Here is a 16,589-nt window from a genome sequence, read left to right as displayed (position 1 = left end):
TTAAAATTTTACTTTGTTATCTGTCAGACATTTTATGTCAATGGAAAAGTTATCAAAAATGTTTGTTGCCACATTGTGCAGTCCTTTTGAGCTAAAAATAACTTTAATGTAGAGTAATGAATGCCATTCTCCTCTTAATTACGTACATAATGGTTCCTTTTTTACTGCACTGCATTATTTACAACATACTTAGAAAAAAAAAAAAAAAAAAAAAACTGTGAAGCAGTAGTTACAGTATGCAACTCCTTAATCAGATGTCTACAAGAGGATTGTCGGTGGGTCCCAAATATTGTTCTTACAGCATGTTTTTAAGCACTGAAGACTTGTTGAAGTCACTCCAGAACATTATTGACTGTATCAACTTACTGCTTTGTCTCTAGTTTTGCCACGGTTCTAAGTGCAAATGTAGCTGAACTAAGTTGTTTCAGAGTTCCAAAATGTACTTTTCCAGATTAAGTTCTAATCAATATGGACACCAAAGAATTTTGAAGTTTCAACCCTATTTACTATTTCCTAGCCATGTGGTAAGGCACTGGTGTAGTACCCCTAGACGTGCAGAACTGAATATGTCGAGTCTTTTTTAAAACTGTGGGCAAGACCTCTCACAGAAAATCAGTTAATGATACTTTTAAAAACACTGTTTACTATGTCTTCTGTTTCTGTGTGTAAGCTTCGATTGATTACAATACTAGTAACATCTGCTACAAGAACTACTTCTGCTATTGTATATTAGACAGAAGATTGTTTAGATATATGACAAACAATAGCTGACCTAAGACTGAATATGTGACTTCTACCCATTCAGAATAATGTCCACTGACTACATTGGTTGAACTACTAAGTACAACTTCCTGCATTCTTTTGGTTACATATGATATTATTCACTGGTTGGCTACACTGTCAATCTAATAAAATTCAATTTTTTAGGAGAATATTGTGATTCACACTGTAAAATGCCTTAGGAGTTACAGAAAATACCAACTGGCACTATTTTATTATTCAATGCTTAACGGTAAGTGAACATGAAATGGCATTTTCAGTAGAAAAACTCTTCTGAAATCCAAACTGTGGTTTGTTGAGGATATTATTGTTGCTCAGGTGAGATACTATCTAGAATACACCACACTTTAAATTCTGAAAAATTATGCCAGCAGTGAAACAGGTTAGTAGTTATTGACATCTCTCCTATCATTTTTCTTTCAAATGTTTCAAATGGCTCTGAGCACTATGGGACTTAACTTCTGAGGTCATCAGTCCCCTAGAACTACTTAAACCTAACTAACCTAAGGACATCACACACATCCATGCCTGAGGCAGGATTCGAACCTGCGACCGTAGCGGTCGCACGGTTCAAGACTGTAGCATCTACAACCGCTCGGCCACACCGGCCGGCTATAATTTTTCTTATGGAGTGGTTTGACAATGGCGTATTTCAGTCTCTCTGGAAAAATGCCTCGAGTTAGTGAAATATGTAAATATTTCAGATAAGACATGGGTAATTATACAGGAACAAATCTCTATTACTCTACTGGAAACATGATCAAAACCAGATGAGCTTTCTACATATGCATACTTCCAGATATATTACGGATGTGTCCAATTCCAGCGAATGTTCGGCATTTGCGTAATCACAGAATAGAGTCTTTCCGCCTTCTTATGCACAATATGGCACATTTGTTTATACCGGGGATCAACTACCAATCTCTACACCCAGTTTAGATTCTCCACAGGTCGTCTTGCATTTTGCTACAAATCTCTAGCACTGCAACTGCTTTGTATGAAATAGCATCATCCATCAAAAGCCTCTTGGATCTTCCAATGTTATCCACTAGATCGTTTGGAACAGCAATAGCTGTAACACACTCTTGAAATACACCTCCAGATACTTTAATGTCTGAAAATATCACTTTGTTAAGAATGTGCTGCTGTATTTTATTTGACAGAAAAATCTTAAATTCAATCACAGAGCTGGTTTGATATTCCTACACTTTTATTTTGTTAGTTAAGAGTCATTCCATGTCAAATCAACACAGGGGTCAATCTGAACATAGCCGATTTTCATAATATGTGATGTGTTCCATTGACATAATGAGAGAACAAAATTACAGAATTGTAGCACAAGTATGACAAAAGTAATGGCCGCCCGAAGCTCTAAAAATGTGCAGAAAACTCAGCAACCATGAGTGACAAAAACGGCTGTAACTTCTGTTCTTAAAGAGATACGACAGTCAAACAGATAATTTTGGAAAGGGCTGGGAACAAACTTTCAAATGATATGAAACATGGTCATATTTAAATCATGCACACAATTAATGTCAGTGACCTTTGATATCTGAACATATAACCTTCAAAATTTTTGAACAAAAAATACTTGCTTCTTCGTGCTGCACTACACAACATAGTAAAAAACCAACTGGGGTGACATTTGGATTAGGAGATACAAATTAATTCATATAGCCAAGTGATACAATAAAACAATACAAATTGTATGCAGACTGCAACAAAATGGTCTAAAGTACTGAAAAATATGTTACCTATTAAAACGGTGATGCGATAACAAACACACAGTAAGGTAGCAATGTGAACAAGCCTATACCAAGCATTTGTAAAATGCAAGGTAACAAACTGACCCCCTCTCAACCTTTGTAAGAAAATCTTTCTTGTTCACAGTAAAGCTGTCAGGTTTCTCAGAATATACAAAAGAAGGTGAAGGGTCATGAGGATGTAGGAAGCTAGTTATAACCCCACTGCTATCTTCATTAACACTTAAAACACATTCAAACCACCAGTGACCTTTGTACCTGCATGCAAAACCCCTACGGTATCATCACGGCAAAAGTTTTTCTGATTTACGGTGAACTGGAGAAAACTCTCGTTTGGATTTTTTTACGGCCAGTGGGAATAACACAGAGTAACTTGTCGGTACCTCCAATTGCGAAAATTTGTGCACACCGCTCTTGAAGGAGACAGAAAGTGACACAATGTAATTTTTCTTGGAACGCCATTAAAAGAACTTTCTGGGTGTCATTATCTGAGAGCTGTAGATGCACTGCAGACTGGGATGAGCATCAAGTCTCTTGAAAGTACCAGTGATGCCAACCCATGGTCCTTTGCCATGCAAAGTGGAAAAGAAATGCCACTCTGCACACACTTTGAAATCACTTTGATGAAAAGATATGTTTGTGCAATTCTTGAAGTTTTTGTACTGCACTTCAGCACCATCTGGCTGAAGTAATAAATGTACTTGGGTGTTCAATGGAAATAGGATATCATGAAGTTGACCAAATGACGCTGGAGAACATGAGCACTCACAGAGTCATGTTTCAAGCATTTTAATATGGTAACAAATGACATGCAATCAATTGCACGAGATTCTGGACATATATAATAAACAACAAATCATGAATGGTAGCTTGTGCATTGGTTCAGTGAAAGGCTTGAACCTCATCCTGCGGGACAAATGCGCAATTCTCTGCAAAATCTTATTAATAATGTATTCATTGTCATAAAGTCTCTTTTTCAGATGTTATAGAAATTCAGACTGTTGGGTGGTTACAAAGGAGTGCAGCAAGAATTCTTTTAGTTTGTCAACAAGGTTTTCCAAAAAGTCTTCCACAGAAGGTAGACATGCCTGGAGAGCTGTTCTATCTGTAGATGCTCATAGTTTGTATACTACTTAATCAATTCCACTTTTGTCAAACAATTCTCCTACGCATGCAGTGAACGAATGTGTGCGTGGGCAGTTCTCACATGCTGACATAACATTTTGGCATCACATGTCAACTCTTTAAACCTGGAACCTTGCAACATGAGCTTCACATTTTGGTGAACTTGGTGTGTGTGTGTGTGTGCGCATGCACACACATGCTCATACTCTCTCTCTCTCTCTCTCTCTACACACTCTCTCTATGCGATCAGAAGTATCCGGACACCTGGCTGAAAATGACTTACAAGTTCGTGGCGCCCTCAATCGGAAATGCTGGAATTAAAATATGGTGTTGGCCCACCCTTAGCTTTGATGACAGCTTCCTCTCTCACAGGCATACTTTTACATTCAGGTGCTGGAAAGTTTCTTGGGGAATGGCAGCCCATACTTCACAGAGTGCTACACTGAGGAGAGGTATTTGTGAGACTCGCATGAAGTCGGCGTTCCAAAACATCTCAAAGGTGTTCTATAGGATTCAGGTTAGGACAATGTGCAGGCCAGTCTATTACTGGGATGTTATTGTCATGTAACAACTCCGTCACAGGCCGTGCATTATGAACAGGTGCTCGATCGCGTTGAAAGGTGCAGTCACCATCCCCGAATTGCTCTTCAGCAGTGTGAAGCAAGAAGATGCTTAAGACATCAACATAGGCCTGTGCTGTGATAGTGCCCTGCAAAACAACAAGAAGTACAAGCCCCTTCCATGAAAACATGACTACACCATAACACCACTGCCTCCGAATTTTACTGTTGGCACTACACACGCTGGCAGATGATGTTCATCGGGCATTCACCATACTCACACCCTGCCATCAGATCGTCACATTGTGTACCATGATTCATCACTCCACACAAAACGTTTTCCCACTGTTCAGTCGTCCAATGTTTACGCTCCTTACACCAAGCGAGGTGTTGTTTGTCATTTACCGGCTTGATGTGTGGCTGATGAGCGGCTGTTCGGTCATGAAGTCCAAGTTTTCTTATCTCCAGCCTAACTGTCATGGTACTTGCAGTGGAGACTGATGCAGTTTGGAATTCCTGTGTCATGGTCTGCGAGCTTATCTGTGATTGGTCAGAATAAGTATGCTTGCTATTGGCCCGTTCACAATGCTACCTTAGTGTGTGTTGCTAATTTTTTTTAATGGTTAATGTGTTTTCTGTACTTTACATCATTTTGTTGCAGTCTGCATACAATTTGTACTGCTGTTTTTCATTACTTGGCTTGTACATATTAATTTATATCTTCTAATCTAAATGTCATCCCAGCTTGTTTTTTTTTACAATGTTGTGTAGTGTTGCTTGAATAAGCAAACATTTTTTCAAAAATTTTGAAGGTGACATGTTTGGAGATACTCAAGGTTACTGACCATTTAATTGTGTACATTGTTAAAGTAAGGCCATGTTGCTCTCATCTGAAAGCCTATTCCCAGCACTTTCCAAAATTACCAGGTTCACTGTTCTATCTCCATAAGTACAGAAATTACAAACGATTTTGTCAGCTGTGATTGTCAAATTTTCTGCACATTTTAGAACCTCGGGCAACCATTATTTTTATTGTATTTATGCTACAATTCTGTAATTTGGGATCTTCTAGTCTTTCCTCATTGGCAATGAGCACACCAAATTTGACAAAAATCTGAGATGGGATGCTTGAAAATTGTACTTTCCTGTGTTGATCTGACATGGAATGACCCTTAAGTGACACTATGGAACTGTATCCAGTGCCTCCCACAAGTAAAGAAATACAACACATCAATCTGCACATGGTATCTACTGCTTTACAGGTCTTGAGGATGAAGAGAGAGAACTGCTGATATCAGTGATATGGGCCTGTAGTCCAGTGTTCGACAACCCTCCTTGAAAATGTGAACAACCTACATATTTTCTCAATCACTGGGGGTGGGTTGGTACTCCAGAGAAGAGGAGCAAGTTCTTTCACAAACTCTATGTAGACTCCTATATGTATCCAAACTGGTTCAGTCACTTTCCCTCTTGAGTGATTATAATTGATGTTCTATACCAGTCACATATTTTCATACTTGTCATTTTGAAATTAATGCAACAATTGAGAGGAGAAACAGCAGTACACTCTTTCTCAATGTAACAATTTTTGAGTAGGAATTTTGTAGTTTGGCCTTTTCTGTGTGGTACAGAGTACAGTGTCTCCATTTCCCAATAAGGTAGTATAAGTAAATGCTTCTAGTGGTTTATGTAGAAATGTTATATGCTGCAAGGCTTTCCAGGTTTTGCGGTATTCACCTTGAAAAGCCAAGGCTACTAAACCTGACATTCTGGACATCAAATCTATTACCATATGTCTTCAACAGTTTTCCTTTCAACTTCTGAAGTGAACGCAGATTCAGTCAATCCACAGTTAAAACATCTGATGGTCAGTCTCTTGTTTGTTTTAGCATTTCTTACTACACAAAGATCATTACCAGATTGTATGTTAAAAAGTCTGCAATCTAGCAAATGGTTGGGCTGGAAAGACCATAGGCCTTCAACTTCCAATATACACATTGTGTCTATAGCTTTGCTTTTAACTGATGACTGCCTTATTTTACCTTCTATATGACCAACACAATGAATCAAAACAGTATGTATCTGCAACATACAGAATCTGTGATGTACATCTGTATGTTCCCCCACAAATCAGGGATGGCTAGTGAATTTTCAACAAAACTTGGTGCACATATGAATGGATCAAGAGGAATGTTTGATGTGAGCCGCTGGCTTTCGTCAATGACAATGTCAATGGCTGCTGTCATGTCACCTTTCCGTACATTTATACAGTTTTGTTGTTAGCTACAACTATGAAAGCATAAAAAATGGGTTGTGACAGATTGATCTGCAGCTAAGCCTGAGGTCTAGGTTAGGGTGAAAGGTGACAGGTCAGTTATGAGTTTGAGAAGCCAACAATTATGGTATTACAAAAACCTGGCTGTGATGTCAGACTGATCTGTGGCTGAGCCCATTTGAAAAAACTGCCAACAACATCACTTTACAGTCGTCAACTGTTTAAGGCATTTGTCACATTTCCTACATCACTGGTCAAAGCCAACACTTGTATTGAACATTCCTTTATATTCCATATGAATTATTAAAAAATACTGGCAGAGGGAGAGGGGGTGGAGGGTTCGTAAGACACCCTATTAACACTAAAGGATGAGGATGAGGAGGAGGAGGAGGAGGCGGTGATAGTAAGAAGTGACATGCAAAATTTAATAGAGTGAGGGTGAGCAGTAGGGATGAATACTAAAGTGCTACAGAACAAACAAAATTTATTGAAAATATAGAGTTCTTTTCCTTCTTTTCTCTTTGCACACACATTAAGTAACTTCTCCCATTTATGTATGAAAAATTATATCCTCCATATGACTGCAAAATGCCGTGCAGCAATGAGTAATGCGTTCACTGAAGTTCTCGATGACATCTAGTGGGATGTTGTTAATAACCCTTTTAATTTCATCCTTCAATTGGTGTTTTTGTTTGTGGTTTGTTCATATACACTTTTGACTTCACAAATCCTCACAAAAAGAAGTCACAAGGCGTAAGATCACATGGTCTAGTCAGCCATTCCTGGTTGCAATGCAAAGAGATATTTTTTGGAGGAAACTTTTCATTCAGCAGAACAATCATTTTATGGTACACGTGTCATGGTGAATCATCTTGTCAACACCAAAAATCATCATTTTCACCAATAAGAGGGAAAAACGAATTAGAAAGCACATTTTGGTATCGGTCATCATTCATAGTGACGGCAGCAACCACATCATTTTCAAAAAATTACAGGCCAATCACTCTTTGTGACCGGAATGCACACCACACAGACATGCATTGTGGATACATCTCATCTTCTGCAATCACTTGTGGATTTTCGTTGCCCCACGATCTGCTTATCAACGTTTCCACTTAGGTGGAAGCACGCCTCCTTTTTGAAAATTATTCTGTTTGGGAATTTCTTGCTCTCCACTTCTCATGCCAAGACGCAATGAGCATATCAGTGTCTCTATCCATGCAGGTTCAGCTCTTGTGTAAGTTGAATCTTGTACGCATGCATTTTCAGTTCTTTTGGAAGGGTTTCATGCAGTGAACTTGGTGATAAATTCATTTGTTGAGCTCATCGGCAAACCAATTTTCTGGGGCTTACGGTCGCATTGTCATGTATGACAGCAATACCTTCTTGTTTTTGAACAGAATGCGGTCGTCCTTTTAATAGTGTTTGACACACAACCTGTGGTCTCAAACTTCCATATCAACTTCCTAACTGATGATTCATTTGTTGAGCTCATCGGCAAACCAATTTTCTGGGGCTTACGGTCGCATTGTCATGTATGACAGCAATACCTTCTTGTTTTTGAACAGAATGCGGTCATCCTTTTAATAGTGTTTGACACACAACCTGTGGTCTCAAACTTCCATATCATCTTCCTAACTGATGATTCAGTCGGAGCAGCCGTACGTCCGAGTGCCACACGCAATTCACAAACAGTTGCCATGGGACTATCATTGTTTTTGTAATAACTTTTTTATCATACAAAAGCTATCAAGCTACTAATGGGAAGGAATAAAGGTAACAAACATGAAAAAAACCATGGCTGCCAACTGTCATAGGGCAAAATGGTACAAAATTCAAATTTGTCCTTACTTCCCAGACACCTGTTACAAAATACCCAATACTGCTGTTGCAACCATAATTTTTGTTGTTACTTGGCTTATTGGTGGCACTTCTGACAACATCTCTGTCAAACAAAAATCAATAACCTTCACAGGGGTATCTTGGAAGTACTACAAAGCAAATGTTGCTTGTTCAGTGGTGAGTTCACCCAAGAATTTATTTATTATCTTGGAGGAGAAGCAAAATATTTAGTCAAATTTTCTAGTAAATATTAACATGAATTTTACTGTATAATTTGTTCTTCACTAATACTTAAAAGTCAATAAAACTATAGACTATGAACAGAATGGATTTCTTTTCCTAACAGGTGGTTCAGTTAAATAAGTAACTTAGCAATTACAAGGAGTCAGACGGTATTACTCTCGCACCTTGCAGTTTTCCAAGTTTGTAACTTCACAGCAAGTGAATGACAAACCTGTAATCTATGGGAAAACAATAAACTTCATCTCACTTTTTGACTGAAACTGTATACAACAGAGCAACTACATAAACACGATTGAGTAACTTATTTGTACTTCTTCAAAAAGCCAAAGCACTTCACAGTGAAAATTCTTTAGCAATTACTCTTTGCTCTGTCTCCACTTTCTCCTTTCTTTTATCCATGCTCTTCAGTTTCCTCATCTGTCTACTTAAAGTTCTTGTTCTACTTTTTTGTGCCTTAACTTCTGTACTGTGGAATATACTACCTGAATTTCTTATGCAGTTTAATTTTCTTCAATTCTCCCAATTTACCGTCAAGAAATCACAGTGTTACAGCACCAGTATAGTGTTGTTTCTCAATGAGGAAAAGGTGACTTTTTTATGATTAATTGGAACAAATTATTTGTAGCCTATACATCCATGAGACTACCAAAAAAAGATACTGTAAACCAAATGAAATTTCATTTTTGAAATCAAGACGCTTCATACATCTGTAATCTTGAATCCCATCCATTGATTTGTCAATACCATTCCCAAATAACGGAAATGAATTGTAGCTGCACTAACTTCCAGAAATTAAGCTCATAAGATACGAAAGAGAACATATCACTGAAAAACATCACACTCTTAGTTTCAGCTTCACTCAACAACGGTGTCTCAAAAACGCTTTTAACGCACAAAAAACTCGATAACATAGCAGACTGGAAGGCTATTTTAACAAAGAGTGACTCACCAAGCAAACTGCAAACTTGGATATAACTTTTGTTTAAGAAGTTCCGAAAACGCTACAATTTCTGCTTGTTGCTTTGGAATCAGCAGATAATCAGCAATGAAATTCTGAAATGTAATACACTGTGACAAATCACAAAAAAATTGGCTACTAAACATGAACGAAAAATTTATGAAAATAATTATTTTGGGAATTTGTTTATTTTTAATGTTTCTGCTTTAACGTCATTGCATATAATAGAGTTATTTTCTAAGATGTCACAAAATTTTTACCTTCTTCCTCAGATAACTACATATTTCGTCGAAACCACATATAACATGACTTCCATGCCTAAATACAGGCAGTTTTCCTTTTGGCGTCCGAAACGGATTATTTGTTGCATTATACTGCAGAGGTACCCCGCAAAATGTTGCATACGCCTGTAATTAATGTAAAATGACAACACGTTCTATGACAATAATATGTGTTGGGGATGTATTCTAGTCACAAATAATTGAGGTTGGTTCGCTGAAACACATTCTTACCATTACTTCTAGACAATGTAAATCAACTGAAGCTAGCCCCCAATCGCCTGCCCACACATCAAGTTCCATAGGGTGATTCATTATTAATGGAATAAATGCACTTTTCGGCTTACTAAATGCAATAGTTGTTTACGCCAACACAATAATATTTTGTGTTAGTTACACATTTCAATTCACACTTATCGATGCGCAGTCCCGAGAAAAAATTAAGCCTTCTACAGTACTTAATCGATTTAAAATACACAAAAACACAGTAACACAAAATAATGCCGGTTATCCCATGCGTCAATAGTATGCATTCTTCAGTTCAAAGATTATCTCACAAACCGAGAGAAATTCCACTTGAGATTTTTTCGCAAGGGAAACTAGTAATTTTTCTTGGAGTGGAAGCTGAGCATGTATTACTTTTAATCATTAAACAAGTATTCAAGTAAATATTTAAAAGTCGATTTAAGGCCAACACACTGGACGACACGACACGTCAAAATGTTCCACGATGTATTTCGAATGGTGGCATTCACAAAGGCAATCAACGAACCGACAGTTCACGTCACGTCACGTCAAGATTTGCCCCATGGAAAAAGTTTTCACTTTGGCGTCATATGCTAACATAGGATGTTAACCTACTCTCTACTGGTGGATTTCACGCGTTTGTGCCTTCTTAATCTTTATTTTATTATTGCTCTTTGTTTTTCTGGCAAATCGCAAATGTTCCATGTTGACCATATTTTTTCCATTGAGTGTTCTATTTATTTTTATTAATTCTTTCACAGGCAGGGTCGTATATAAGCGAAAAATTATTTAGATTTTAGAATAACAGTACAGAGGTGATTCCCACACTACACATAAACAAGAACAAAAGTTAATGGCCAGTAATTTTCATAAAGTAAATCTTAAGTGAAAAGTCAGCTCAAATGAATGAGAAAAATACAGCAGTTTCATATGTTATTAGTTATGTAAGGAAAAAACATAATGGGTAGGCCGGCCGGAGTGGCCGATACCAATCAAATTTGCGTATTTCAGAACGAACTTCGTCAGTTGGCAGCTTGTGAAGTGAAGTCTCTGCTCCGATACAACGCCGAAGAAGTGAATGTCCCCCAAGAAACTTATATTGACGGAAATGGTGGAAGATAAGCTGTTACCACTTTAAAACGAAAATAAAGTAAATTGAATTGTTTAAAATATGTGTAAATAACCGACTGAATTTTAATTATACTATTTTTTCACATCAATAATAATTTACAGGAAAAAAGCGGTTCTAGGCGCTACAGTGTGGAATCACACGACCGCTACGGTCGCAGGTTCGAATCCTGCCTCGGGCATGGATGTGTGTGATGTCCTTAGGTTATTTAGGTTTAAGTAGTTCTAAGTTCTAGGGGACTGATGACCTCAGAAGTTAAGTCTCATAGCGCTCAGAGCCATTTGAACCATAGTGGGTAAGGTAAACACTCTCCTTTTATTTCCTGATAGATATTGTTTGTTTTTTTTGTTTGTATATATCTTCGTTAGCAAATAAATATCGATATTTTAAAATGTTTTTTTTTATTTTTTTATTTCTCAGTACTTCACCAAAACACATTAATCAAGAACATAAATTATAAAGTTTGCTTTGAAAATTGTAACTTTTTAACGAGATAGCTTTAATGAGTCCTCACACTGGACAAGATAGCTTATGTCGACATGGACGCAGTTGCTAAAGCCGACTGTACGAGACATAGTGTCTGCATCATATTCGATTTGGTAATTAATGTGACTTGCACAAGTACCTTGGTTATATGCGACCACAGTGTTCTCCAGTGGCAATTGCTTTATCTGGTTCTCAAACCACATAGTTGATTCAAGAATTGGAGCAGTTTAATATTCCCAAGTTAGCTCCATTAAAAAGAACATTTCGTCCTTTTTCCATCTGCCAGTCATGTTGTTCTGTCTATGGTAGACATAAATAAAAACTTCAATGCAAATACATTTCTCAGGTCTGCAATCTGATCGTATTGTGTAAATCCCACAATATTTCATCGATGCAACTGCTCGGCATCTTCAGGTGGTGGTAGTGGCTGCTGTCACTGCTGCAAGATATGACTGATGATAATCACACAGCGGCGTCGAAATTTATCAGGCCAGCAGGAGGCAATATACAAGTGTGGGAAGATGGTAGCATTTGGAGGAAAGTGGCGTTCCTAGCGCCCCCTACCAGGAAATGCAGAAAGGTCTCCCGCATGTGTGCTGTCGGCAATGACTGTGCTGTTGGACGCTCCTGTGATTAAAAACTGAATTAATTCTCAGCTGTACATTGAGTCAAATCATGAATCGGAAGTTCTTATTCCCCCTGTTTTGATTTAATGGCACCCAGTACTGGAGTCCAGGCGGCACTTAATTGAAAACCTGCATCGCTGTTGATAAGACTGTCCGCTGTACAGATATGTATGGCCTCCTTATCGACACAGTCCCAGAAAGATGACGCCGGGGAGAAAATTTCCATCCTTTCATCAAACATGCAACGCCCCTTGTCCGGGCAATACTCTGCTATCACTGATTTATCAGGTTGCCCCAGGTGTGTATGACAATGGTATTTGGCAAAAGATTCTTGCATGGTTTGGCATATCTGCCCAATATAAGATTTCCACATTGGCATGGGATGTCACGTTTCATGAGACCAAGGTCAACTTTAACTGAGGACAATAAATTCCTAAATTTTGCTGGTGGCCGAAAAACTCACTTGATGTGTCTGTTGATCATTTTTTCTATTCATGAAGACATGTCACCAAAATTGGGCAAGAACACCATTGCAATGGGAATGCATTGCGTATATATATATCGGAATAGCCATTCTGTTGGAATACCATTCTTAGATGTTGTATCTCCATGTAGATTGTCAGCATCTGAGACCACATATGCTCTATACATCAAAGAGTGTAAAACACTACTGCATTGTGCAGGGTGATGACATCTTGTGACCCACAAATATAGCTCTGTCTGAGTTGGTTTGTGATAGACACTATATACCAATATACCATTGGCTTTTCTTTTGACCATTACATCCAGGAATGGTGTAATGCCATCTTTTTCCACTTCCGTAGTGAACTGTATATTCGAGTGGAGCGAGTTCAGATGCTGGTGAAACACAGGCAATGTCTCTATTCAGTGGTGCCACACCATAAATGTCTCATCTATGTGCCGCCAGAAGCATGAAGTTTGAGACTTACTGACAGCAGTGCTTTTTCCTCAAAGTATTCTGTAAAACAATTGGCCTCTATGGGAGAAAGAGGACTTCACATGGTGGCACCATCCACTTGTTCAAAATATTGGTCTCTGAATAAGAAATAAGTTGAGGTAAGCACATGTTTAAACAATGCAACAATGTCTTTCTCAAACTGCCTGCTGATAAGTTACTAAAGTACCTCTGTAGGACTCATTAGAACTTATTAGTATTCAGTAGCAAAATCCTTAGAACATATGAATTACAAGACTTAAACAAGAAAGTACAAAATATCTTACTGCAAGTAGTGCAAGATCACTTATACATAAAGTGAATCAAATAAACTTACCCCTGATAGATATAACATCGAATATTACAGAACATTCTACTATTAAATTAATAATAATGTCCCAGAACATTCTAGAAAATGTGAAGGCAAACAAAGAAAATTGGATTCAGTGTGAAACAAACAAGTTACAAATCAGTTCATAATACCATATCTCTATTCATTACACTACACTGAACTTCCACTATATGCAAAAATATAGTGTATCCTACCATATCCAGAAGGCTCTTATGACCAATATTTTGTTATCAGACGTTTTATTATAACTAGTCATACAAAAAAATTACTTTCTGATGGATCTTCAATGTGCCAGTGCCTTGAAATGACATGCTTTCATAACACGAAAGTTATAATACGAATATTCTTTAATCACAAGGATGACGTTTCTCGTCGTTTTACTACAACAAATCGTACCTATAGTGACATGTTTTTGAGAGGTCCTCAATGTCATAGTGCTTTGAATCAGCATAATATATTCATAGGATGCAAGTTATAATATGAAACCCACCAAAAATGGGCTTCAACTGAAATTCAATATATCGCTTCTTAACTCTATATTGACAAACGTAGTGGCCTGCATGTGACATACATTGCATTCTTCAGTCTCATTGGTCTATATTCAAATGCACCTCTTACATCTTGATATTGTTCTGGACGTTTGGGAAGACTCCACGGTGTGTTTTTCTACATTATGATGTTAGAAACTCGACATGCTCAGCATTGATTTTGAATGCACGGCCTATATGATGATGGCTTAAATGCACAATCATTTTTGAAATGCACTTGGCTTGTCAAGTTACATCTTTTATTTGAAAAAACTTTGGCTAACCTGAATGGATTGACTTTGTGTGCGGTGAAGGAGAAGTAGGAATATTATTGTGCATGAAGTTATCTAGCTCTAATATTTAATTCAAGAGGAATGTCTACCATACTGTAAAATTTAAAACTTTCCTGCTATACAAATAAGGAGCTCAGTGTATTGCTTGACAGTATTCACCTGAAGATGGCCAGAAGACTTTGCGCTGAAATATTGTACCAGCATGTTACAGATGAGTAGTTCTCCCGATATTTTATAGAACAATCTATCGTACCAACCAAATCAGAAACCAGAACAGGCGATTTCCAAACGAACAGGCGATTTCCAAACGCCATATTAGACTGTCTAACAAAACAGCTTCAGGTCTTAATGTACCCTTATTTATATATACACTACAAGAGGTACTCAGGCTCTGCTCCTTTTAAAGATAAACTCTAGATGTCTGTGTTGTCAGGATATCATCATCACTGTAGTGACAATTGTAGCAGACGAATTAAAACAGCAGCTCAGTATATCTTCGGTTGGTACATTCAGTCAAATTTTGGAAACTGTTGCTGGCTTTTTATTTTTTTAGTGAGAACCTGCCACATTCATACTCGTTATTTGCATACATATTATGAAAAGTACTTAACAATAAATTTCTTGGTGGTAAGTATGTGTTCTGGTTTGTGAAATAAGTTGTAATTTGTGCAAAAAATTACAGTGTGAGAAAAATAAACTTTTCCTTTGCACTTGAAAGTAACCAAAATAATCACAAAAAGCAGGAACAGCAACATTCCTCTGGGATAACAAGATATGTTTCATTTGAATATGTACTTAGTTTGAAGATGTTCTTATTTGGAAAGTAAATTTTCAAAAATAACTAGCCTGACAGAGAAAAAACTAGGTTGACAGAGAAAAAAATGGAACAAAAAATGTCCGGCACTTTGATCGCCCACCACCCTATTGTAATCTAATGTCGATTTATTAATTTTGAAGTGTGTTAATAATTTGTTTGGTTGGTCACTTTTTCACAGCACTTGGCTTGCTGAGATAGTGACACACTGCAGAAGGGTAGCAATGGTAGAATTTGAATGAACAGTTTTCATAACACTCATCTTTTATTCTTCTTATTTATTGTAAGTTGTAGACTCGTAGCTCATTCTGAAATGCAACTTTTTTTATACTGGTTTAGAGGATGCTGAGCTTCATTTTTTTAAATAAAATGAACACTGGTGGACTTCCTGTTATTGAATAGATATATTTTTATCATTTTACTTCACAATTCAAATTAACATAATCCAGCATTCTAAGACAATACACATAACTTGTATGCCTTCAAACTCATACTACAAGTACAAAGTACAAACAGTCCAAATCAAATATTTACCTCTAACAAAATGTAGCAAAGAAAATACTATCATATATCGATGTACTTGTGCAAAATCATCTTCGAAACCTACATCTCAAAAATAAAGTACAAATAATTATCACTGCTTATCTGTTTAAGAAGTCCATAATCATCATCATAATTACATTAAGTGTTTATATATGTTAACATTTATACATTTTCATATAGCTATATGGCAGTGGATTTCAGGTTTTGAGTCTTCATCGTGGGTATCGGTCATTTAATACGATCCACGATCGGTTAGCACATTTATCTCACCATAACCAGATTTATTACAGCATGGAAATAGGACTCTCACAACAGTCGTTTGGGGACATCCAGTCTGTATTACTAAACGCCTATCCCAGGGCATGGAAAGCTGCCTCAGTTGAAGGTTGCCTGTCCGACAGCTTCAGGGGAAACAAAAATTTGATTTTCGATTGCCGAATTTAAAATTTAAAATGCTGACATAATCTTTCTCTTTGAGGAATATAATCCTGTGTGGAAAGTACCACATAGTTAAGACACTTATTACAGCTATAAAATGTGTAAACTGATCAGCCAGAACATTATGACCACCTACCTACTATCGATATAAACCCATCCAGGAGATATCAACATCACCTGATGAGGAATGACTACTAGTAAGGCACATGCATGGTTTATGTAGTGTCAGTGAGCATTCTGTTCATGTGTAGAATGGGGAAGGTGAGCAATCTATCTGAGTTTGACTTAGGGCAGATTGTGACAGTCCAGAGGGTCAGCATGAGCATTTCGGTGGCTCCACGATTTGCCAGGTTTTC

General features: G+C 37.4%; 1 protein-coding gene across 2 annotated transcripts in view; it reads right to left on the bottom strand.

Moving 5' to 3' along the window:
* LOC126412111 (metaxin-1) overlaps positions 1-10,483 on the bottom strand; it is a 33,886-nt gene extending 23,403 nt beyond the window's left edge. Inside the window, exons 1-3 of one of the 2 annotated variants that reach the window (XM_050081543.1) lie at positions 10,059-10,483; positions 9,807-9,953; positions 9,538-9,641 (exon numbers count right to left, since the gene is read on the bottom strand). In XM_050081543.1, coding sequence (XP_049937500.1) covers positions 9,538-9,641; positions 9,807-9,953; positions 10,059-10,139 — 332 coding nt within the window. In that variant the 5' untranslated portion in view covers positions 10,140-10,483. The remainder of the gene's footprint in view (positions 1-9,537; positions 9,642-9,806; positions 9,954-10,058) is intronic. The other variant, XM_050081542.1, reaches the window with a different exon arrangement.
* Positions 10,484-16,589: the final 6,106 nt, after the last annotated feature.

Source organism: Schistocerca serialis, chromosome 7, assembly GCF_023864345.2.
Source record: "Schistocerca serialis cubense isolate TAMUIC-IGC-003099 chromosome 7, iqSchSeri2.2, whole genome shotgun sequence".
Classification (NCBI taxonomy): domain Eukaryota; kingdom Metazoa; phylum Arthropoda; class Insecta; order Orthoptera; family Acrididae; genus Schistocerca; species Schistocerca serialis.
The sequence above is the reverse complement of the archived record's forward strand: the minus strand, read 5'-3'. Positions and strand labels throughout refer to the sequence as shown.